This window comes from Cyanistes caeruleus, chromosome 1 (genome assembly GCF_971803275.1).
Source record: "Cyanistes caeruleus chromosome 1, bCyaCae1.hap1.1, whole genome shotgun sequence".
NCBI classification, from domain to species: domain Eukaryota; kingdom Metazoa; phylum Chordata; class Aves; order Passeriformes; family Paridae; genus Cyanistes; species Cyanistes caeruleus.
Genome location: NC_141701.1, coordinates 128,465,942 through 128,489,590, shown reverse-complemented (window position 1 = coordinate 128,489,590; position 23,649 = coordinate 128,465,942). Strand labels below are relative to the sequence as shown.

Genomic DNA, 23,649 nt, shown 5'->3' with positions numbered 1-23,649 from the left:
TGAACTCAATGGAGATATTCTAGCAAATAACCTTCTATGCATTATAATCTTAGAAAAATGAAGAGTTACTTATTAGCATGTTAAAGTACTCACACTCCTTCCCGTCGGCAGCACATGATATAAGCAAGTATTAGGAAAAGCACCAGTGCTATTGCCGAGGGCACTGCCAGTGTAATTAGGAAATCCGAGTAATAGTCTCTGCTTTTCAGTGTATCAGAAGGTGGCTTGTATTCTCCACCATCAGGTAATATTCCCTCTCCACGAATCACTTCCTGAAAGGTGGAAACTTGTTTTGTATTGTCAACCTGTTACCCAGGAAAAAAACAGAAAAAGGAAAAAAAAAAAAAAACCACAATTAAATAGCAAAGTAACAGAATGTAAAAATAGGCAGGTATTTAACTAACCATTAACATACAAAAAGAACCATATTACACATTTTACAAATTCTGTATGATTTAATCCTACCACTTTTTTTAAATAATAGAAGTTTTCATTTTATGAAGCTTCTGATCAATGTAATAAGTAATGTTATAATATTACTACTCTCTTTTGTGCCTACCAGAGATACCATGTCTTTGACAGATTAATTTTAGACATATGTCACACAAACAGTATTTGAGTACTAATTCAGTAAACATTTTTAGTGCAACCTAATTAACTCATTCTGATTTCTTTTTGATTAATTAATCCATTTCTTACTAGTCTTCCTAAATAATAATACTGTCTTCTCTTACATAAATGTGGCAAAAATGAAGTCACATAGCTACAATGTTCTTCCTTCTCCTTCATATCACACTTTACATCCAGGGCTCAAAAAATCAAGAGCCATCAACTGAGCTGCCAAGGACAGCTCATTGTCTCCCTCACACAAATTAAATTAGTCTCCAAAAGCTCTATTCCTGCTCACAATTTTTGTGTGTGTGACCATACTCAATGATCCTAGAAATACAAACCTGTTTTGCTGCTAAATTTCCTATTGCTTTTTTTTGGACTGCCATTCCCAGATGACTTAATTTTCTGCATTCATTTTTTTGTTATCTTCAGTTAGATGTTACTGTCAAATTTTACCAGTGCTAGCTTTAAGATCATTAATCTCCAGATCATTAAAACAAATAAAATATATTTGCTCACATGCTTGACCTTTTGTCTGTCTTTTCATTAAGAAATTTTGCAAATGATGCACTTCTTTATCACTTACACTTCAGGTCATAAAATGCTGTATTACAGCTTAGGCTGAATGGGTGAAGAGATTTTTATGAAATTCCAGAAATCCCGCTGAGCCTCAAATGCACGTGCACACACACACATATATATGTGTTTGTTAAACAAAAATTAATTATCTCTGCTCATTAATTCCAGAGTATCTTCTCTGTCAGGTACACTGAGTTATACCTGGCTGCTTAGCTGAATCTCAAACCCTAACAACACACAAGAAGTACGTACTTACTGATGTGACTGACAGTCCCATACACAGTGTGAGAAGAAGTTGTCAGAGAGCAGCCTCAAGTGGAACACTTATTAAATTGTCCATCCTTGCAGAATGTGGGACCCCCAAACTTAAATCCATTCTCTGGGTGCTAACTGCCAACACCAGCTCATAAACAATATGAGGATGAGGATATGATGGCTCTACTTTCTATCACTTGTTTAAATTGTGGATATGGGAAACACACCTCAACTCCCTCACAGCCCATAGATCTGGGAAGAATTCCTGTCTCTCAGCTTGCCTTGAGAAAGCAGATTGTGATTAGATAGAGGGAAGCTTGGCTCCCTTTTCTCTTTGATGCAGCAGGTTACAGCAGAAATGCTGCTGGCAACAATAAACACCCCTGAGATAGTTTAAATTCAGTTACTGTGGCACACAGCCAAAACAAGTGCTAAATTCCAGAAGACCGTGTTATAGCTGCTGCAGAAAATAACACTTCTCTGAAAGCCTGTTCCTGTTACACATCCCAGGGTGATCTCTGCTTTTCTCAAACCAGCATGACCATGCTGCTTCATGATTAGTTTATGAGCCACTGCCACTTTCAGGCATTTTTTTTCTGAAAAAGTACTCCTAACCAGTTTATTTTCCTTCTGTGTGGGCACTGCTGACTATTCTTGCTTTAGTGCATTATTCCTCTGCTGCTTCTTTTAAAATTCATCCTGTTTTCCAAGACTGTTTCTCCAATTTCTCAAGATGTTTCTGAATTCCATCATGTCCTTCAATGCACCTGAAGATCCTTTCAACTTCATGGGGAACTACAAATTTAATTTAATATGCACATTCCATCATCCAGCTATTAATGAGGAATAGCCAGGAATTATTATTAATTCTGCTATGATTATGGCCACCAACCAGCTCTCCACTAGGTTCTAGATTCATCTAGGCCGTGTTCCTGAGCTTGCTTGTGGACAGTACAAAAAAACCTTACCAAGAAGGAATGACATTTGCATTTTCACCTTGGTTCTACTTCTTCCTTGTAGATGGAAATGGAAGACTTGACAAAGTCAAGTCTTTCCAAATACCAGCTGCCTTCTGCTATTTTTCAGGTGCTGGTAAGTATTGCTGTGTGCACTTGGGCCTTTTACAATTTCACAACAGAAAGCAAATAAAAAGCAAATAATCTGGGTATGCTTTTGAAACATGTATTTTCCAACGTTCTAGAACCTTTCCTAATTTAGAGTGAATAGGCAGAAAAGACTGGAAGTTATCCAATCAATTTTGTGTATGAATGCCTTTCCTTATACTCAATAAGTTTTTTCCATCCAGTGTTTAATATCTCCCTTTCAGCTTCCTCCTGGGTAATATCTGAAGCAGCTTAACAACCATCTAAGTTTATTTTATATTCTTTCACTGTCATTGTTCAGATTTATCTGCAACATTCTCTTTGCATTATTTCTTGATCTTTCTTATGGGAACTAAAACAAAACAACTTAAAAAGTCTCTCTGGGAATTATTCTCCTTTCATGTTAAATACTCTAGTTTTTGGTTATCATTTTTCTTGCATCTGACTGAGAAGAATGTTCCTATTTATTATTTAATTAGTCAACATTACTTTCATTCCTTTTTCTATTTAATTTTTAACATAAAACAGAGACATAAATAAAACAGACAATTTTCAGGAACAGTTTTTTAACAGTGTAGTATTAACTGGTCAATGTAGAATCAGTACCTGAGAAAAGATGTATGTATGCACACACTTTTTCGGGAAATGTAACCAGCAGGATCAGCATTCTGAATTACTGAACTCAGTAATTGAGTAATGAACCTCTCATTACTTTTCAATTTTTAAGCTTTGGAGCTCTCTGGCCATTTATAGAATTTACTGCTAGTGAAAACAAATACAGTGGTTTCACTGGAGCTCAACTCTAACAGAATTTAGCCTGCACAGCAAAATCCTTCAGGTTAAGAGTGTCTGCTAGACGGAAAAAAATATCAGTCACAATAAAGTGGAATTGGCAACATTGGCTGACCAGACTGGCAAAACTCTTACCTGTACTTCTACAAACATCACTTCTATGCAATAATAAAATAACTCACCAGAGAGATTTTACACCAGTCAATATGGAATTGAGTACGAAATTTTTTATCACAGGTTATTACAGGCTCCATTTCTTGACTGCACCTCAGCTGATTTTGTGGGTTTTCCACTTCTCGTAAACACGAGGAGAAAGGAACATCTGCCCCAACCATCACGTACACACTGCAGAAAGAGATGAGTGACAGAGCAGCAGGATGTGTCACAAATCCCCAAAGGACAATGTTGTACTATTCCAAACATTATTGCTGTACACAGTAACATTCAGCTGTTATTTAATGATTGAAATTACTTTTTAAAATAATTTTTCTTCATAGTATACTTTTATATCTTTAAGCATACAAATAACAGACTGAAATCAGAAGGACTTTCCTAGCTGGTTATTACAACATTTTCTGGTTCGCTTGTTAATGCAAATGTTTTATTACCATGAGTGGTGCCAATTTCTATGAAGTCAAAGATCTCCAAGTGTGGCTTCCTCATGTAAGTAAATCAGTACTATTTTTGAAAATTGTATTAAAATAGTAGCATTTTTTTTAAGGAAATCTTTATTTTTTAGAGATTCCTCCCATGTTTTCAGAATAGATTCACAATGACTAGTTATTGCTAAACCTAATACAGCTATGACCATGCTAACCCCCAGTTTCTTCTGAAAGGTTCCATACTGTAGCTATGCACAGCAAACAAAATTTGCTTCAGAATACTGAAAGCTGAAGGTAAACCTAAATACTTGATTTACCATTACCATATGATGCCTTAAGATGCTGGCAAAGGACCCTGGATTCACTACTCCAGAGTTAACAAAGCTTCTGCTCCTGAAACAACTGTAAAAAGCCTAAACGGTGGACTGAAGAGAGAAAACAAGAAGGATGCGACTTCATAACCTGAAGCTATAACTGGACAATTAACCTCAATATAAAGATAGACCAAAACTTATAAAACTGTGAGATCTCATGACCAGTTGTCCATTTTGTGACCATTTTGGGTCCATCTTGATTGCAGCCCTGGCCAGGCTCTTGTACTGCCCAAGGTGTATCCTTTAAGGCCTTTCAGTAAATACCTGCTTTATTCTTAACTCTGTCTAGCCTCTGTTCTAGGTCAGCCTTCTCAAGGCATCACATACATAAAATAAGAGCTACTACACTGTATGTAAAATACAGTCTGCTGCACCAGGTTATAATGTACCAATGGATGTTGAAACAGAAATTAGGTCCTGGCTGCCATTTGTTACAGTAGGCATTATTTAAATATTTGAAGTGTAGTCATTGGTATTAAGTGAGTGCTATTACTCTGGCTAGTACAGAAGTCACTTTCCTTCTTTAAATGTGCTCAAAAACTCCAGAGACACAAAATGATTCTGAAAAAGCCAGTATTTTCTGCACACATCTCATATTTTGAACCTTCATCCCTTTCTTAGATACTATTTGATTCCAAAATATCTAAAATAATCTAAAAGTAACTAAGCATCTTAATTTTCACCAGAGAAAAGCACTGTCAAAACCATATTTGAAAAAACTGGATCCTTATTAGTTTCCAGTTAAATACTGTTTAGAACAGTATTTATGGTTACAAATCACAAACGGAAACAATCCATTCCAGCAGTTTACACTCAGTAAACTGAGCTCCCGAGACACTTTACAACTTTCAGAGGAAAGTCAAAACTGCTCTTGAATCAAATAACTAACTCAGCATGAGCACAGCTAAAAATTACACTGTTACATGCTAACTGCTCTCAGAAATTGAAGCATCTCTGCAATCTCTTCTCTATCAGAACTTGCTTCAAAATTTTGAGCTTAATGAATTTGGAAGAGTTAAAAACTTGAAAAGCATGTCAAATGACTGCTCAGAAGTAAAACTGGGATTACAAAAAACCCCATATTTACTACCAATTATAGTTAATGGAATTTATTAGTATTCCTTGGATTACAACATCAATATATAGGAACTCTGCACTGTTGTCATGGTTTCTAACACAATAAACTTGGGGCTCAGACCATGAATAAACTTTTCATATCTAATTCCAAAACATAAAACAGCAATTGCCAAGTTTCTAAAAAACTTGAAAAAATATTAGGCTTCTCAGTAACAACAACAACAACAACAAAAAATAGTGAAGCAAAAACATCATACTGACACATGCTTACCCCTCTTTCATGTCATTAATTGGAAGTGGAACTCTCCCTCCCCTGTCAAGGGCTGAAGTAATATTTATAGCATTCAAGCGTTCTGGCTGCCATACATTTTTCACTGCTCCAAGGAAGTCACCAAGAACTTCACTTGCTAACATTTCTTCTACATTCATGTTCCTTATGAAGAATTCCGCTTGATATGGTAAAGGAAAATCTATTTGTGAGGAAAAAGAATGTTTTATTAAACACAGGCTCAATAAATCCAAAAATAAATCTTCAAAATATCTGGAGAAATTATTAATGTAATAATACTTTAAGATTGATACACCTTTCCAAAAATATTGTGTGTTTGAATTAGCTCATTTTGAACCTACTGTGATTATGTTTAATTCAGTAGAGAGTACCATTAGCTGCTACTTGAGCTAAAACCCTTCAGGTATTTGGAAAAAACAGGGAGATAAAGAAGCAGACTGCAGGAGAAGAGTCGCAGTTGTAAAACTTCATTAAACAGATATAATTACATTCATGCTAATTTGCGAGTCAAAACCAATCTGCAGCTACAATGGATTCCAACTCACGACACTCCAGAATGCAAATGTGATGAAGAGAATTAATTTTAGGGTCCAAATGTCCATGTATGCTATAACCTGTTGCTTTCTGATTCTGCCTACACAATTGTTCATTGCACAAGGCACACACTAAGAATACTAACAGAACTAAGAAAACTAAACAACATGCGGAGAGTAAAATCACCCAAATCTTTTCTTTGAAAAGACAAGGGAAATTTTGAATTAGAAGCAGTTTAATGAGAAACAAATATGCAAACATTTTACTCTGAATGAAGAAAAGCAGTCCTGAATGAGAGAAGTAATCTTGATTACAAAACCAAAATGAATTAAACGAGGAAAACTTCTCTTACTTCTCCCCTGTGCCTCATGTTTGGTTTGAACACCAGACAACCATTTTACAGTATTTATCTTGAAAAGCAGGAGCCCATAAGAGGGTGTTGCTGATTCAGTTAAAAATACAATCAGCCATATTCTGTACATACCTTCTGCTGACATTATATTAATGATCAAATTGTGTCTTGCTGTTTCAAAGGTACGCCTGTTATATGCAGTGATCTAGAGTGAAAAAGATAACATCACAAAACAATGCAAAAATTAAAATTATATAAATGAAACATCAGTGAAAGTTAAATTGGTAACTGAGAAATACTTATTCGCTTTTAAGTACCTTGCCTCCTTATTTTGAAACCTATGAACATTCATTCACTGATATAAAATTTGAAAGGTAAGGTAATTTATTTAATGCAGTACTACCTTCAAGTCAGGATATTGGCACTTTCTTGACCAGTCTGTAGCCAAGTACAATTAACTAAGGGATATATGTAAAAATAATATCTTCTGGTCCTGATGAAAGTGTTCTGCTATACATGTGTATTCTTTATCTTCTGTTATCTTTAAGAACCACCATAAGGACAGATTGGTTTCTCCATTTCCCCATGCAGCCTCCAACCCCCCTCCATCAATTCTGTAAGAGCTAAATTCATTGATAGCTCCTAGGAAATAAACTACATGGAGAGGTTTTTTACAGGAAAAAGTGTTGGGATGCCAGGAATTCTCATCTTTGGGTCTGCTATTTAGTTTTAGCTCTGGATCCAGTGAAGTCTCACTCCATGAATGGACTCAAAATAATGCTCCAACACAAGTAGTTTTTAAAAAAAAAATCATGGAATCTGTAAATGTAGGAGAAGTGAAAACCAGGAGATAGATGCAACATTTGTGACTCTTATTTTTTGAAACATACACCTTCATGAATAAAATATGCAAAGATACTGATCTAAAAGTTAAAATATCTAGGATACCTGAAATGCATGCAAGCGGTTACTTCTCAGTGGTGACTGTACTCCAAGGTTGTACTACGATTAAGCGCTCATTCATATAAGAAATATGAATTCATAAGAACAAGGCTGGATATCAGTATAATTATGTATTATCTTCTCTACCTTTTTTATCCCTGCAAGGTGATAAATCTTTCATGAAACAAACAGAAAAGTTTTTAATTTTAGACTTCATTTCACTCATTTTGAGACCAAAGGAGAGGCAGAGGAGTGACAACAGTGACAGAACTATGTTGCTTCTCAGCAAACAGAGCCACAAACCACTGTCACACTATTAAATAAATAAAAGTAACAGATGTTGCATTTCTTTTAAGTATTTGAATGAAAAGGAAAAATGCTGCAGAGTATCTACGCAGGTTTAAATGGAGAGGGAAAAGCTTACTCAACACAATCAGATCTCATTTAATGTTACAATTTCACTATAAAATTAACAGATTTCTCTAGTCCTAATTCAGCTAATTTTTCAAAGGGTTGCTTCACCAGCAGTTGAACCACTAGCACCCCCTTTTTCAACAAACCCCCTTTTTGTACAAGCTCTGTACAGAAGCAGGGCAGCACCCACTGTGAACCTGCACTCCAGCAGTGGGAGCTGCCAGCGTAGCCCATGCATCACACCAAGGAATGGCAGAGATTGCCTCTGTCCTGAATATTCATTCAAACACAAACTGTCTTTGCACAGCTTTCAAAGGAGCTTGAGCTCAAGAGTGTTACCTGCTCTGCTGCAGTGCTAATGCAGAATGCTAGCCTCTCCTAATCAGGAGGTCTCCTCCAGTTAAGTGACCTCCTCATGCTATTCCCTCAGGAATTATAACATGATGGAAGTTATATTCAGGCCAGAAATATGCAGTCACTCCTGTCAGAAGGCACTAGGAAGAGGATCAAATGCCATCTGCTCTCCTCACATACTGCAAAATTAATTCAAAAGCCATATCTAAGACTGGAACTGCAAGGAATTAATTTTATATGCTAGGCAAGATTTACTTCAAATATGGCTTGAGGTCATGCTTAGAATGGAGGTCTCGATATAGATCCTAGAAGCTAAAAGCACATACTATTTAAAAACTGGCAACTTCAAATAATGGTTTCCTCCACATAAAACTAAGCAAAGCCTGCAAGAACTTCCGCACATGATCAATTCTCAGATGTTATTAGTCCTGCTGAAATCAAAACAGAATCATGTATACAAAATTAAGCATGGGTGGAACTATCTATAATATAACTTAACATTCAGAGCTGTCATGCTTGAGGAAGAGAAACTACATCAAATAAAATTTAGAAAAAAAATATATTCATCAAGGGTTTAAGACAAATATATGCTGAAGCAGCAAAATGGTTGGAGCAAGTTAATGTGCAAATTTCTTAACACTCTGAACCACACAGTCTCTTATTCAGCCTGCTGTCTATGAAATACATGGTAGAAAATATTGTCCCTTTTCCCTTTTGAATTGTTGCTCAATGAATAACTAGTGCTTTTATATATTTGAATAGCTAAGTCTCAGAAATACAGTTTTGTCATTGTTACATGTGTAAGAATTAAATTCATGAAAGTGCTAACTAAAGTAAAACAAATCAATAAACATGAATAATGAACAGAGGGATGTTTGATGAAAAATAATTTAAAAAAACCCAAACCAATCAAACCAAAACACAAAATCAAACATTTACACAAGAAAAAAAAACCCACAACTGCTTATTGACTGAACACTTTCATCTAGTGAGGAAAAGTCTGACCTGTATTTAGGTATAATGTTACAAAGTTATGATTCAGTTATTCTCCAAGTACAGTTGTTTACAAAGGTTTTTTGCTCTATATTTTGAATAAAACTTCAATATGAATAGTAATTAACTTTTCAAAAACAAGGGAGAACTTGTTGACAGTTCTGAAACTCATACTCTAAATCAAAATACATATTTTTGAACTTTTGAAAGCAAATACCTCAATGATGGTTGGCTTGCCCACGTTTTCTACAGTTGGTGAGCCATACAGCACTCCATCACTGTATGGTGTCCTTTGTATGTAGCGTAGCCATCCAGGTCTGTCAGGGTAACCCATTAAATTGGTATTAAATGTTATAGGATCATTACTTATTTCACCTAGATGAGAGAAATTATATTAGAATATTTACAAGGAAATGCTAAATGCTTTGATTTAAACTTTTCAACTAGGAAGTCTTACTCTGCTGCTTTCACTTGTTTTCTGAACCTTTCTAAGAAGAAAAAAAAAACAATTGAAATTTGCTAACCTTTACCATATCAGAAATAAGTGAGTTCACTTAAGAGATGAGGTCACTGTTATTACTCAGCACTTATAGGCATCAAGAAATTCATACCTGGAAAGTGTAACTAACTGCAGACATAATGTGCAGGTACTTCCTAGAGTCTTGGCTAAGTGCTCATGTTCAGTAACTAGTGGGTCTGATTTTTAGACCAGTTCCACCTCAAATGGAAGCACCTAACCTCCTTACAGACAAAAGCACAAAGGTTTCAGTCCTTTAATTCCCCCTCACAACTTCCTTTTATTTAAGTTTTTAATGATGGATTCAGGTATTCAATGTACTGTAAAGAGTGGCTGTGTAATCAATAATGTCTGAAAGCTTCTGTTAGCATTAGGATACACATACAGTTTTTTTGGCACCAACAGCCTGGCAGTCATTTTAATTTAGAGAAAAAATTAATTCAAAAAAGGATCCTCCATTCCTTGAACTGGAGCCACTGATAGCTCCAATACAGTGGTCCAGCTGAAATCTGTAGAAGTCCCTCAAGTCAAACCATAACATCAGTTCTTGTGGTTCTTATTGATACTCTTATAAATGTCTAGAATCTACTTCAGTTTATTTTAGCTCTTGTAAATGAAATCAGGCCTGAACACTACCAAATCCTCACCATCAAGGCAGTGTCCAGCTAAGACACAGAACTCAAGTCAAATCCATTCTGAGCCTACACAGACACCTCCTGCCCTCCACTCCAACTCAGCTTTGAGAGGGCAACAGCACTGTAAGACAAGTGATGAAAGAAGGTAACAGCCAGGCTGGCACAGAAAGCAGAAACCAAGCCCAAAGAAGAAAGAACAGCTGTCATCTTCTCCAGAGAGGGACAAAGAGAGCAAGATGTGTTGCCCAAGGGTGACTAGTCTTCAGGTACACATTTACACATCTGGTTGAATAAAATGAACCAGAATCAGACCAAAACAGTACTTGAATATAACACAACTTCCTCACAATTCTCTCAGAACTCCCAGTAATCTAATCTATTGCAGTCAGAATCACAAAATTCAGAATTACAGAATATGAGCTGGAAGAGACCCACAAGGATCACGCAGTACAGCTCTTAAGTGCATGGCACGTACAGAGCTTGAACCCACAACCTGGCATTACTAGCACCCTGGTCTAAAATTCCCAGTACCACAAATGATTTGGGGAAAATTCTGAAAGCAACCTGTGAGACATTCTGGTTTGCCCTTCCTTCATCAAGGTAGGCCATGGTAATGATCCAGCTCAGCAGACAAAAATTAAAGTACCATGACAACACTTGACCTCACAGTGAATTTCTGACATAATCACGACTGTCTGTGGGGCAATTCCAACAGGATCTGAAACCAGATGCCTTGGCATCACACAAATGTCAAGAGGCTGCCACTGTAAGACAATCCATCATTAGGAAAATTTCAAAATTCTTTCTACTTATGTGCCAAAACTGAGAGAAAACTGGCACAAACTTCACTCTGCCAGTCACCATGACATAAATGAGGACTTGGGTATCCATGCCAGGGAAAACACACACTTTACAAAGAGAAGAAATTTTTAAAACTTTTAGGGTTGACTCATGTTTACTCAAAATTTAACCAATGCTAACAGAAGCTTTTTTTTTTTTTTAAAGTGAGTCTCAGTAATAGCACTTTCAAATCAATTCCAAACTTCATTATTGAAACAGATTATTTCTATTATGAAATTGATTATGCGTGCACTGTACATAGGTTTTTCTTATTCTTATAAGAAAATTGTCATATTTATATAAGTTGGATATATTTATTTCTTTTCATTGTTGATAAATATGTGTGGCTGAATGCTCTCTCTCTTCCCACCCCTACCAGATTGCTTACACATATTCTAACCTATGGTGACCAGTCTTTTAGCTTCAGTGCATGGCAAAACCATATTTAGGAAACCACAGCTCCTTCTCTAAAACCAAGCTGTTTACTAACATTAAACTGTTCCTAAATAAAGGAAGAAGGCTGAAGCTAAAGGACTGTTTTTTAAAATGAAAGAAAACAGTATTATGAAGTCTCATATTTGATTTAATCTTCTACGTTATGTTTACTATATGGTTTCAAATTACTCCTTCATATAGCCTGATACATACTATGTCTGAAACAATGACCAGATAAATAGCATTTTTAACAGACATAATTAATAAATTTCCACAATTTCATATTTAATGCAAAAGTGAAGGAGCACTACTTAATATCAGATATAATGTGTTACTTCACCTTCCCAAATAGAGTACATTTTTCACAGTATACAATTATATGCATCTTTCCACAAATGATTACAAACTAGAATATTTTAGAAGTGTAGGACTACACGTTTTATTTCATTTGAAGATATTTCAATAGAAACTAAAACCTGTCTTGTTTATCTTATATGTTGAACCACAAAGCATTCTAAACAGACTTCAATTTTTTATAACAATATTTTTTCTGTATTTGCATATAATATGGAAGATCTTAACATTTCATACCAGGCTTTGGGTAAGGAGGAAATTCCCCCTTAAAGTACTCTCTCTCCAAAACATGAACAAACAGAACTCCAGCAGAAGGGTATACATTCCGATCAGAGTGCACCTTAGACAGAATTGTGTACACTGAAAAGCAGAAGGAGAGATAAGAGACAGAAAAAAGGCAAAAATGAAACATGCTCTAGATAACTTCATGCATTTCAACAGCAATGCAGGCATCTGGGAGAAGGAAAGCAACAAATATTGGACACCTGTTAATAAGGTTTTTAAAAGGTTACATAGATTTAAGAACAGAACACAGAGCAAACCCTCTCTTTGCCCAACAGGATCCTTTCCAAGATTGCAATAAACTAAACTGCATATGTTAAGATTTCAAAAGTTGAATCTTTATTTTTATTGTAATTAAAAAAATGAGGAAGGCTATTACAATTTTGTAGTTGGTTTATTTGTAATATTACTTTAATAAAAGTACAATAAATTAATTATACAATCATGTTTTCCTGATATTTTACATAAAGAAAGCAACTGAGGAATACAAAAGAACCTTACCAATCAACAGTTCTCATTCACCACTGAACAAAAATTTTTCAGTTCTTGTGCAGAAAAGGACATAAAAATCAGAAGAGAATTGCTATGAGTTCTTAAAGCTAGACTTTCTCAGACCACCCAGGTAAAATACATCTCAAACTTCAATTAGAGAGCTCATTACTGAAGATGTTAGGCTTGTATTGAAGGATAACACAAAAGAACAAGGGTATTTATAGGCCAGTCAGCTGAAACCGATTCCAAACAAAAAAAAGTGAAGCCATGTTTTAAAGGACTGAGTATCAAAAACCTAAAGAAAACTTTATTCAGAACAATCAGCATATGTAAAAGCAGTAAGATTTTTTTTTATTTAGTACAAAATTCATTGATAAGGGCATAGCTTTTTAGGTATAACACATTTGATGCAGAACTATATACATATTTTAATGACATAGAAGAATGAAGAAATGACTACAATAAATTAGGTGGTTTAGAAGCCACTTTAATAACAAGTTTCAAAATGTAAGCATAAACAAAGAATACTGCTTTAATAGGTGTTTCTCATAGCATCTTAATAAGATTGATTGTAGTTTGCATTACTAATTTTATTACTATTGAATTTTAATTTAATGCCCTGAAAGAATTGATCATTGGTAATAGATTCTGTCAGTGAGATGAAGATTACAAAAGTAGCAGATAAAGATGGTAAGCCACAGAAAACCACATGCAGCTCCAGCCTTGCTTGCCAAACTTGAGGAATCCTCCATGAGGAATCACATCTCCAAAAACAAATTACAGACCATACAGCATGGAGATGCTGTCACTAGGAAGACAGACTCGAAAAGACACTTCAGAATCATTGTAAAAAACTCTTGGGAACAAACTTGTAGGTCCCAGAGGGGCTAATTTCAACACTTGGATGAATAAGCAGGACACATTTGAAATGTGGATAAAGTTAATGTAATTTTTTAATGCTGGTATAATTTTTTAATCCTGGTATCATTTCTCCAGCCTTATAATTACACCAACTTTCTTAGTTGAGATCTGTTTAAAAAGGCACCACTAATTAGGCATTAATCACAGGCATTCAAGCTCTCACACCACGTACTCTTGAGTGGAATCTCTCTCACCTAATTTTAGATGCCTACAGAAACAACATCCACCACTGAGTTAGTCAGGCTCCTTTTATAGTCAGTGGAGAAGAAACAGATGCTTCTAGTGGTTGATTAATTTGATTTCTCCTGTAAAATGAGATGAATCATGTCCTAGATTCCAGGCTACACTGACTAGATCTCCATGCACTGCAGAGGCACCTGAGAGGAGATGCAGACATCTGTAATGTAGACCTCTGCATTTAATTACATGCTGCCAGCTCTTCAAGCTTAATGTTGCAGAATGAATAGCTCTGAATATACTACTGATCACATTCCACAGCATTTGTTTTTTCCCATATTTGAAAACCACTTTTAACACAAAACTGAATAGAACACCTTCCTAACAGTTTTATCTTAGTGACAAAATTAAAATGATCCTGAAATTTGAGTTGTTACAATTTCATGTGGTTAATAAACCAGTTACTGTAATTTTCATAATGTAGACTTACATACAGTAAGATCATTTATTTATTAACTTAAAACTAGTAAATTGTTATCCAAAAAACCTCTGCACTCAATTTTGTGAATGAGGTGTAAACAGCACAAGGAAGTTAATTAATTTCCTTTCAAATATTTTCAAGAAAAGCTGAAAAAGTAACATTAAAAGAAAAAAGAACTGAAAAAATATGGTGGCTAGCTGAAAATGCATCAAATGCCTAGAGAAGTTCATTTTTCCATTTCTGATGCTTTTCCTCTACAATGAAAATCCATTTCAAACAGGAAGAACAGTGAAAAAGTAATGTGTATTTTTCCTCCATAAGTAATTCTTTCAGAATGAAACAAGCATAATAGAATCAACAGTTACTAAAAAACAACATATAATGCTTATTTTGTCTGCTATAGGAAACCTATTACCACCACTAAATGCCTGCCCATTCCTAGCAATGAAACATTCCCTGCTGCTGAAATAAGTGTGCCAGAAAGGATTTGATGCAGATATAAAATATTGATCTTGGTGGAAGTCTGGAAATATCTCTCAGAAGGAAAAAACCCAGAAACCTGTTTTATCTTGTAATGACAAACACATCATAATATCACAAGTATGGTGATTAAGAACTCAAAAGTTCTTGCCCTCCTTGTTTTTCCCCAAGGAAGTTTCTTCAAAACCAAAGGAAAATGATAAGTCCTCAGTCCACTACAGCTATCACTAGGTTTTCAATGATGAAACAAGTGAAATGTTACTTTCTTCACAAGCCTTTAAAACCCATGATTATTTTTGTGAGACTGTTCGAGACTGGAGATGAATGTGTAATCATCATCTTGGGTGATCTAGGGACAAAACTGAATATACTTAACAAAGAGACACTAATCTAACACAGCAGACTGCCAGCTGTGAATTGCCTGGGACAAATTCCCTGTGGTAGATAAAAGTCTCATGGACTGTGAAAAGCTTCTGTAAAACTAATCATGGGAAATTAAAAATTTTCATTACTTAGGATCACATCAGATCCCTGGTATAATCAGCTGCCTTGACAGCACTGCTTTCCTCTTGTTTCCAGATCACTTGGAGGACTTTCTGTATGTAGATCCCAAGATCTCCTTATAGGTCTTGAACATAGGCACAGCCAGGCATTCAGACAGGATTTTATCAGCCTGCATCCCAGAGTCTGTTACCAGAAACAGAAAACTCCCATCTCCAGAAATTTCAGAAGTTTCACCATGTTGATTGCAGCCTGTATGCCAATGATCCTCAGGAAAGAATTCACCTGGAAGTCTGGCTTTCTCCTAGAAATTTCAATTGGTTTTCTCCCCACTGATATTCAGCAGATGAAGAACAATCCCAGAAATAACTTGATCTGGAGGCCAATCCAGATTGCCTGTCTAGATGAGCAATCAGTGCAAAGCTTCTTCTCAGCCAGTGTGCACTAGCTACAGTATTTAATGTGCACTTGTAAAAATGACAGTGAAATAGTCTTTTTACATTCATGTGTGATAAAAATTTTTAAATTGTTACAGAGAAGTTATTGTATTAAGCAAACTGCAGAGGTATCTTCAAGCAACCAGCCATGATAAGAAAATGTGAAGTGTTAGGTATAAACACAGCCATTATTTCAAGCAAAGCTACAGGAACAGGAAAAGTCAGGGAAGACTGACAAGAACACGCAGGTCTGTGAATATTTGAAGATTGAAGAAATGTAAAGTTATCCAAATTACCTACCTTAAAATAGCACCCTACTCCTAAAACAAGGACATGACTGGAAAAGCAAGAGTAATATTAAAAGCAGGTTTGCTTGAACCAACAGGGTATTCAAATTTACAACCTAAACTCACCATTCTTCTGAACAGCCTTTATTCTGCTGATAACATAACTGTGGGCTCGCTTAGTCGTCCAGTTAACAGTTCCATTATTGCCATCAGCAGAGCTTAGCAAAAAAGCTTTTCAGAATAAAACAAATGCAAAAAAACAAATTAGTCAGATCAACAGACTTCCACAGATAATCTGATCAGATGGGATCAGACACCTTCTACACCATGTTTTGGTTTTAGTCAGAATTTAGGAATCACAGGTCAAAAAATAGAAGTGTTTCGTTTGAATATATAAATATATAATAATCTTTCTGACAACCACCTTTATTACACTGATTTTTCCAAATAAGCTAAGCTCACTCTAAATGCTTATACCTCTGCAGACACTTCTGCTGACATAATTTTATTGATAACAAAGATGAAGAAGCGCAATCTCAAGTAAATATATTTGCACTGTTAAAATCTCACATACAGGCAAAATATATAAAGTAGCTTTCAATGGAGTACTATATTTTGGTCAAAGTAGGAAAAGTAATAAAAGCAAGCTTTGCTCTTATAATGATGCTTATGTAAAGACACATGGGGCTGATTGCCTTGCAGGCATAACCAATAATCAATTTTGAAAAAAGAACTCTTTAAAAATGTCAGCCTACATCCCACACAACTAGAACACAGCCTGAAATCAGCTAGATATATACAGCTGAGGTGGAAGTTTTAAATGCAGTGAGGAGCAAATGATGACTGGAGACAGAAGGCAGCTGTGAAGCTGACAGAGACTTCATCTCACCAGCAGCAGAGGTGCCTGAGAAAGCTCCCTCCTCACTTCCCACTTTTTGTTCCTGTTCTTCTGTGATGAATAATAGGTATACCAGCTTTACAGTTACATGCCAGCTGAAAGTATAGAGGGAAGGAACTGCAGTCAGATGCTAGGAAAGGGAAAGTGACCATAAGGAGCAGGTATTTTTATTTTTAAATAGTTTGGGAGTGAGAACTCATGTCAAACCCTGGATCAAAGATGTTTTTGGATTAGCATCTTAATGTCCTTGTAAAAACAGCAATACCAGAAACATCAAAGAGTGTACAAATTTGTGTACAGATGCACCAGTTTGCAGGGAGAAACAAACACTTACAGGAAAACACGCACAGTACATGAAAGAAGCCTAAAAATCTGTAGAAACTTCTGACCTGTTGCACCAGGCAGCTATTAAATTAGTGATAAAACATTTTCCAAACAGAATTCAGGAGGCCAAACAGATCTGGCTCAAGCAGTAATAAAGATATACCACAATCAATCTACACATGTAAGACAGGTATTTATTATTGATAATTTACAGAAAACATCTAAAACCAAACTGAGGATGAAATGTCATTTAAAATTGTATTTTTAGTGCACTTTTGATTTTATTTATTAAATTTAATAATTTGATTAATGCAATCGTTACCATACCAACACAATAACATTTCTAACAGCTTTTTCCCTGCTGAAATGATCTGCATATATTTCAAGTCTTAATATAATAACTTCCTAGGGACTATGAAATTTATTACTGCATTGTACTTTGTGAAAATTTTAATAATTCTTGAAAAACTCAAGAGATTCCTAAAAAGGTCGAATAAAGTTGTTCCATTATTCCAGCAGGATGAGCTGGGCAATCTGAGGTTTGTTAGCTACAGACCAGCACCAGTACCAGGCAAATCAATTAATACAAGATTAGATTACTGAATTAGTAAATGGAAAATAGTATTAGAGTTGTCACAATTCTTGTCAAAATTATTATACTTATCACACTCCTTATTTAATATTTATTAAGGATTTAATGCATCTTTTTTGACACTTTTGGTGAGCCCACAAGTTTTTCCTGATGGACAGCAATAATGATGTTACCCTTAGTTATATAGCCTATCACCTAACACTTTGATTGAAAAAGCAGATACTAAAGCATTTCAGCATATTTAAATGCAATTAAAAAAAAAAAAAAGATAAAAAAGACAAGTTCCACAAAATGTGTTTCTCAATATATGTGATTGGCAAGTGACTTTGATTTGGGTTCCAAGTTGTGCTAGGTTTGGCTGTGTGGATTGAAGAAGTTACCAGTCTACATCTCCATGCTATGCTGCATTTCACAGGGGAACTGGAAAAGCAACCAGTATGCCTGTTTTCAGATCCTAGGGTTTACAGTGTGATGTTTTCATATATATCACCATTGATTTGATTTCAAATGACAGATGTGAAAAGCAAGAGAATAGGGCTGCTAAAAAGTTAATTTGTTATATGAGCTTTCTAGTGGGTCTCACAAAGTTGTGGCATTAGCCTTATGTAACTGGGATGGAGGGAAGAGAGGCAGGAAAGAAACGGAGATGGGAAGGGAGACAAAGAATGACTTGTATGTACCAAATATACTGATAGAACTTGCAGGTAAAAACAAAGGCTGGGAGACTGTCAAATAATAGAGAAGACAGAACAGTCTACATTGTCTGGTAAAAAGGTGATCAGTGATGTGCAGTTCAATAGAATAAAATGTAACTGCACACCAGGAACAAAGGCAGCAGCATGCCAAACACACACTGTGAGCACACAATTCAGGGATGCTCAGCTTGGGTAACAACCTAGAGATGCAAGTCAGGTTCACCAGAACACTGGCTAGAACAGCTGACACATAAACAGCAACATCAAGGAGGAACAGGCAGACTTTATTTTTGTACTTGACACAATTATGATCACTGTTCAAATGCTCTGTCTAGCAGAGTCTTCAAGAAGCAACTGACAACACGAGGAATGCTCTGGGAAGATTTGAATATGATTAAAGGATGACAAAAGAGACCTTATACTACAGAATGCAGGGATTCAAACTATGCATTTTATCAAAGAGACAGTTTAGAATTAATTTAATCAGCCTTGTACTCACGATGAAAGAATGTTAATAGTGTCAGGCTCTTCAGTCTGTTACACATGTTGCCACAGTTACTGGAGAACCCACCATTGCCTACAGCACCAGGAGCAATTCACAGCTCTCTGCCTGCGACTTGAACATGCCCAAGTGAAGCATATCACAGCTTTTTCTTCTTTCTCCAATTATGTTTTCTTTTAATTATTCTTTAATTATAATTGCATTGGTTATAAATAAAAGCCACAATTATATTAATTTTGACATTTTTCCTCTTTTTAAAGTACATTTGCATAATATTTAACAGAGAGGATACCCACAGTGATTTCTGACCATGTAACAATCAGAAAAGGACCAAAGTATCATGGACCAACTTCACATTCCCCATTCCTTTACTGCACTGACCTCCACACAGTATCCTGCACCTTTATCTATCCTCTTATTCCTTCTTTGAAGTAGGATCTCATGCCCATCTTTCCCACTATTAAAGCAGCACACAGCTCCAGCTCTCAAACACTGCCACTTCCCTTTTCTCCCACTTGTCCATCTTCCCCTGGGACCTGACATAAACACATGCTTGCTACTTTGATGCCACAGGCCAGGGCCTTTGGCCATGCTTACACTGCCCCTTACTCTCTTACGGCACAACCCTGCTCCAGAAAGCTACCCCTGCACTCCTCTACTGCATATCCCATCTGCCTTAGTCCTCCTTCCTGCATTCTGAGCTGGAAGTACAGATCCACACACAGCACATTCTTCTGAAGGACTGCTGAGAACCACACAGCAGAACAGTTAGAAACTGACACCACAAGCTGAAGTGAAACATCTGTGAAGAGAGAGCCATCTGCAAGGTACTTGTCCCACAGCTGAAATCAGAGCTTGTAGCCAGGCAGTTACTGAGGATCCGCTGGTGTCTGCACTGCATACTTGCCAGGTTGGTCACAGCACCCTTTAAACGAGGCAGAAGTTGCAGCACTCACCTACTCTCCCTCCTCTTCCAACTTCCATGCACTGTCCTCTTCCCTACTATGTAGTACATGGCAGAAATTTATTAAGAATTAAAGGAAATTCTCTCAGTGAAATTCCACATTAAGATTGGATATTTTCTAACCCTTTTCAACAACAGCTACTATGTAAGAAACAGGAATTAATTTGTGCTAGTTCTCCGTTGCAGATTGCAGACTGTAGGTCCCTCTACATTCCATTTATTCAAACTGTCTAAAAGTCCAGATCAACCCCAGAAATGTTTCTCGCCTCTATTCTTGTTCATATTTGTTCAGTAGGCAATGGTTTTCCATCTGTTCCTGTGCTATCCACTGATTACTGTAACATTTGAATATTTCTCCTAAATCATTCAAGTCAAGTAACTGAATAAAGCATTTGTCAGTCTCACTGTTAAACTTTAACATTCGCATTCATGGGAATGCTACAAATTAACTACTGGGAGAACAAAACCCTCATGATTTATTAACAGCATCATTTACCCACCACCATTCCCCCTCCTACTGCAAGCCTGAGAACCAAATTAGGTTAGCATTTCCACGAAGGTGAGGAAAACATTATCAGCTCCTGTTGTTCCAGCCCCGGGCCCGTGGTGTAACCAAAGGGTATGACCAGGCCATCCTCGTGGCCTGCTACTCCAGGATGTCTCCTACATTTCTATCATCTTTTGATATAAGCTATCAGGGTATCCTTGCAATTGCATTCCAAATTTCTGAGGTGGCAAGTATTCTGAAAGACTAAGGATTTCAGAAAAGTCATTGATTTCAACATGCTAAGATTTCTGTCTGCTCAGTAGGTTGTTCTTTCTAACTTCTCATCTTTCATAGCTTGGACTGTCACTAAAATAACCACATTTAAAAGACATTTTGGCTGTTTCTGTTGCAATTGTAACAACATTTAGACACAGATTCAAATTCCTATGGAAGTAATCAAAACTAGCAACTCCCTCTTTTCCTCCAGAAGTCTGCCAAGGAAGGCACTCTACAATGATAGTGGCTGCTGTAAAATTCATCACTCTCTATTCAGGAAGAATTCAAAAGCTCTTCAGATACTGAAAAAAACCCAAATACTCTTGTCTAGGTTTTAAATAATTTTTCTTAGTTTGACTGGAAATAATCTTTCTTCTAGAGAAAGAGTTTTACTTCAGTGACTGCAATTCCTGAAGTACTTTAATGAACTTCTAACCAAATCTAAAAACATTAAGGAGCAAAAATAAGCCTCTCTACACTAACATCTTCTGCTATAAAGCTGACATTTTATTGTCTGGCTTCAGGACCTCTACGATGTCTCCATGTACTGCCTATAAATAATGTGTTTCTGTAATGAAAAGCATATTAATGGAATGGCTACTTTTCCACTCCTGTAATTGCTTATTCAAGTAAGTAGCTATTGACAGTAGATTGTACGTATTGACCTGGCTCAGACTAGTAGTACAGGCAGCATCCTCAGAGGCAGACAAATATCCAGAGGCTCTCTGAAGGAAACCTGCTTCTCTGTCCTTACGATTGCACCCACAACAGAAAAAAGGGCAGGTGTGCTGTGGTGTTAGTCTGAAAACACCAGACCATCTGTGGTATGTTCTGCCTCCTTGCACAGGGTGCGGCTTAGCAGAGGAGTGTTGCCAACAGCACTTCTGCTGTCAACAGCAGGACAAGTGCAGGGATCTGGTTCAGCCTCCTGGATCCCCGCCCCAGCCAGCGATTTCACAGCTGTTTTAAACGGGCATGTCTGCAGCCCCACTCAGAAGGGGCACTCCCAGCACATTCTTCATCACCTAGCACACACCAGTGGAAACGATCCCATACCAGTCCTGGACAGTACATTTCACTGAACTATTTTTGTGGGTCGACTAGTTTTGAGCCAGATGACCCAATCCACAGTATCACTGTACAAGTTACCCGTCACCAAGGGAAGCAGCAAATAATCCCTAGCTATGTAAGGGCTGGAGAATGCTTTCTGGCAGCAGTGCAGCTCTATTACAAATTAATGTGACCACATAACCACAGCTTGCAAAGTGAGAACTAATAAGCTTCTTCCCCATTTTGACCCCTTTACAGGGAAAGGAGAACAACTCCACTGCTCTACAACTCCCTATTCCTGGGATGAACAGGGGTTCCAGGGACAACGTGGGCACTGACAACTAACTCTAAGTGCAGAAATACAGGGCAAAACTACTGGCCACAGTCACTCAAACAATGTTTTGATAACCACTCTCTCTGAAGATACACAGTATGGGGGCAATTCATTGCTCTGCCAAACTAATATGACAGACAGCTCTACTAGTGTAATTTAGCAAACTTCTAGGAAGTCTGTTACTATAAAGCCAGAGTCAAAGAACACCTAACTAGTTTCTAGTAGAAATGCTTAATTCTTTATGTCACGTCTCACAACGAAGATCCATGTTTTCCTAGCAGCAAAGCATCATCAGCTTGCATTTGAGAGTCAATACCTTCAATATAAGTAGACCCTCAGGAGCAACTGAAATCACTCTTACAACCTTTAAATTCTTAATTCTCATGAAACCCCTGGATGCTGAAATAATGTTGTGCCTCAAGGAGGACAGGGAGAAATGGGAGACAGACAACTCTTCTGACAACAGCTATCCTTCTCAAAAAAGCCTTTTTCCATACATTCTTAAGAAATGCAAAAAGGATAAGTCAACTTTCTTCTGTAGATCAAGTGCTACAACACAAATGGGAAAAACTAATCCATATTAGTTGAAGAGGACTGAAAGAAATCTATTTCCAAGTGCCATACCGCTTCTCATGTGCCATTTTTTTCTGTAAGATATTTCTTGCCTTGTTAAGTAACGCTGCAGCACTGTAAAGTTCACTTAAGATCAGGATTAAAAAGAATGGATTTTCATGCTGGGCAATGGCTCATCTTGGATCCAGCAGACAAAGCTGTAAATTCTTTACTTAGGGAGAATGGAGGGGAGCTCAGGTGAACGAAGCTGGGACAGCTTCATTCAGATCAGGAACATACCACAAATCTCCACCTTCCCAAAGAATAAATTTCATATAGATATCTCTTAAAAGAATATAACTGAACTAAAGTTCATGCCTCCTTTTTTATATCAGTTTCAAACCAAGTATTTTTCTGTTTTCTCAGAAACAACACTGAACCAACTTTAGAAAGGTCCAAGTGGAAAAGTTATCATAAAAAAACCTTAAGACCTCTTCCCTTACCACATAGCCTGGAAAGGACTTGCAGATTGACCTCACAACTCAGTTTCTAGAAGAACATTTAGGTGACCTTTTTAAAAATACATTATTTCAGTTGATACCAAAAATTTATTCTAAACTGTCCTAGTTCTTGCTTGGTTGATATTTACCAACAGTCATGGAGAGGAAGGGGAAAGAGGTAGGAAAAATTTCCACATAATAGGAAAGCAGTGTATTGCATCTAACAAATGAAAAAAATCCTCACATTGAACAACTTTGTACTTACCACATCTTTAATATATCCAGTGCCTCATGTCAATTCTGCTGCCAATAACCTATGACAAGTATGGTCATAAGTAAAAGAAGTACTAGGAGGGTACCTAGA

At 36.6% G+C, this 23,649-nt stretch overlaps 1 protein-coding gene across 20 annotated transcripts in view; it reads right to left on the bottom strand.

The window, feature by feature from the left end:
- The window catches only part of SGCE (sarcoglycan epsilon), a 33,364-nt gene that overhangs the window by 8,562 nt on the left and 1,153 nt on the right, over positions 1-23,649 (bottom strand). For 8 of the 20 annotated variants that reach the window (XM_086857126.1, XM_086857154.1, XM_086857179.1 and 5 more), the window contains exons 2-7: positions 16,238-16,342; positions 9,490-9,647; positions 6,702-6,774; positions 5,666-5,864; positions 3,524-3,686; positions 94-305 (exon numbers count right to left, since the gene is read on the bottom strand). In XM_086857126.1, the coding sequence (XP_086713252.1) occupies positions 94-305; positions 3,524-3,686; positions 5,666-5,864; positions 6,702-6,774; positions 9,490-9,647; positions 16,238-16,342 (910 nt within the window). Of the gene's footprint in view, positions 1-93; positions 306-3,523; positions 3,687-5,665; positions 5,865-6,701; positions 6,775-9,489; positions 9,648-12,290; positions 12,414-16,237; positions 16,343-23,649 lie in introns of all 20 variants that reach the window. The other 12 variants (XM_086857091.1, XM_086857117.1, XM_086857111.1 and 9 more) reach the window with 2 other exon arrangements.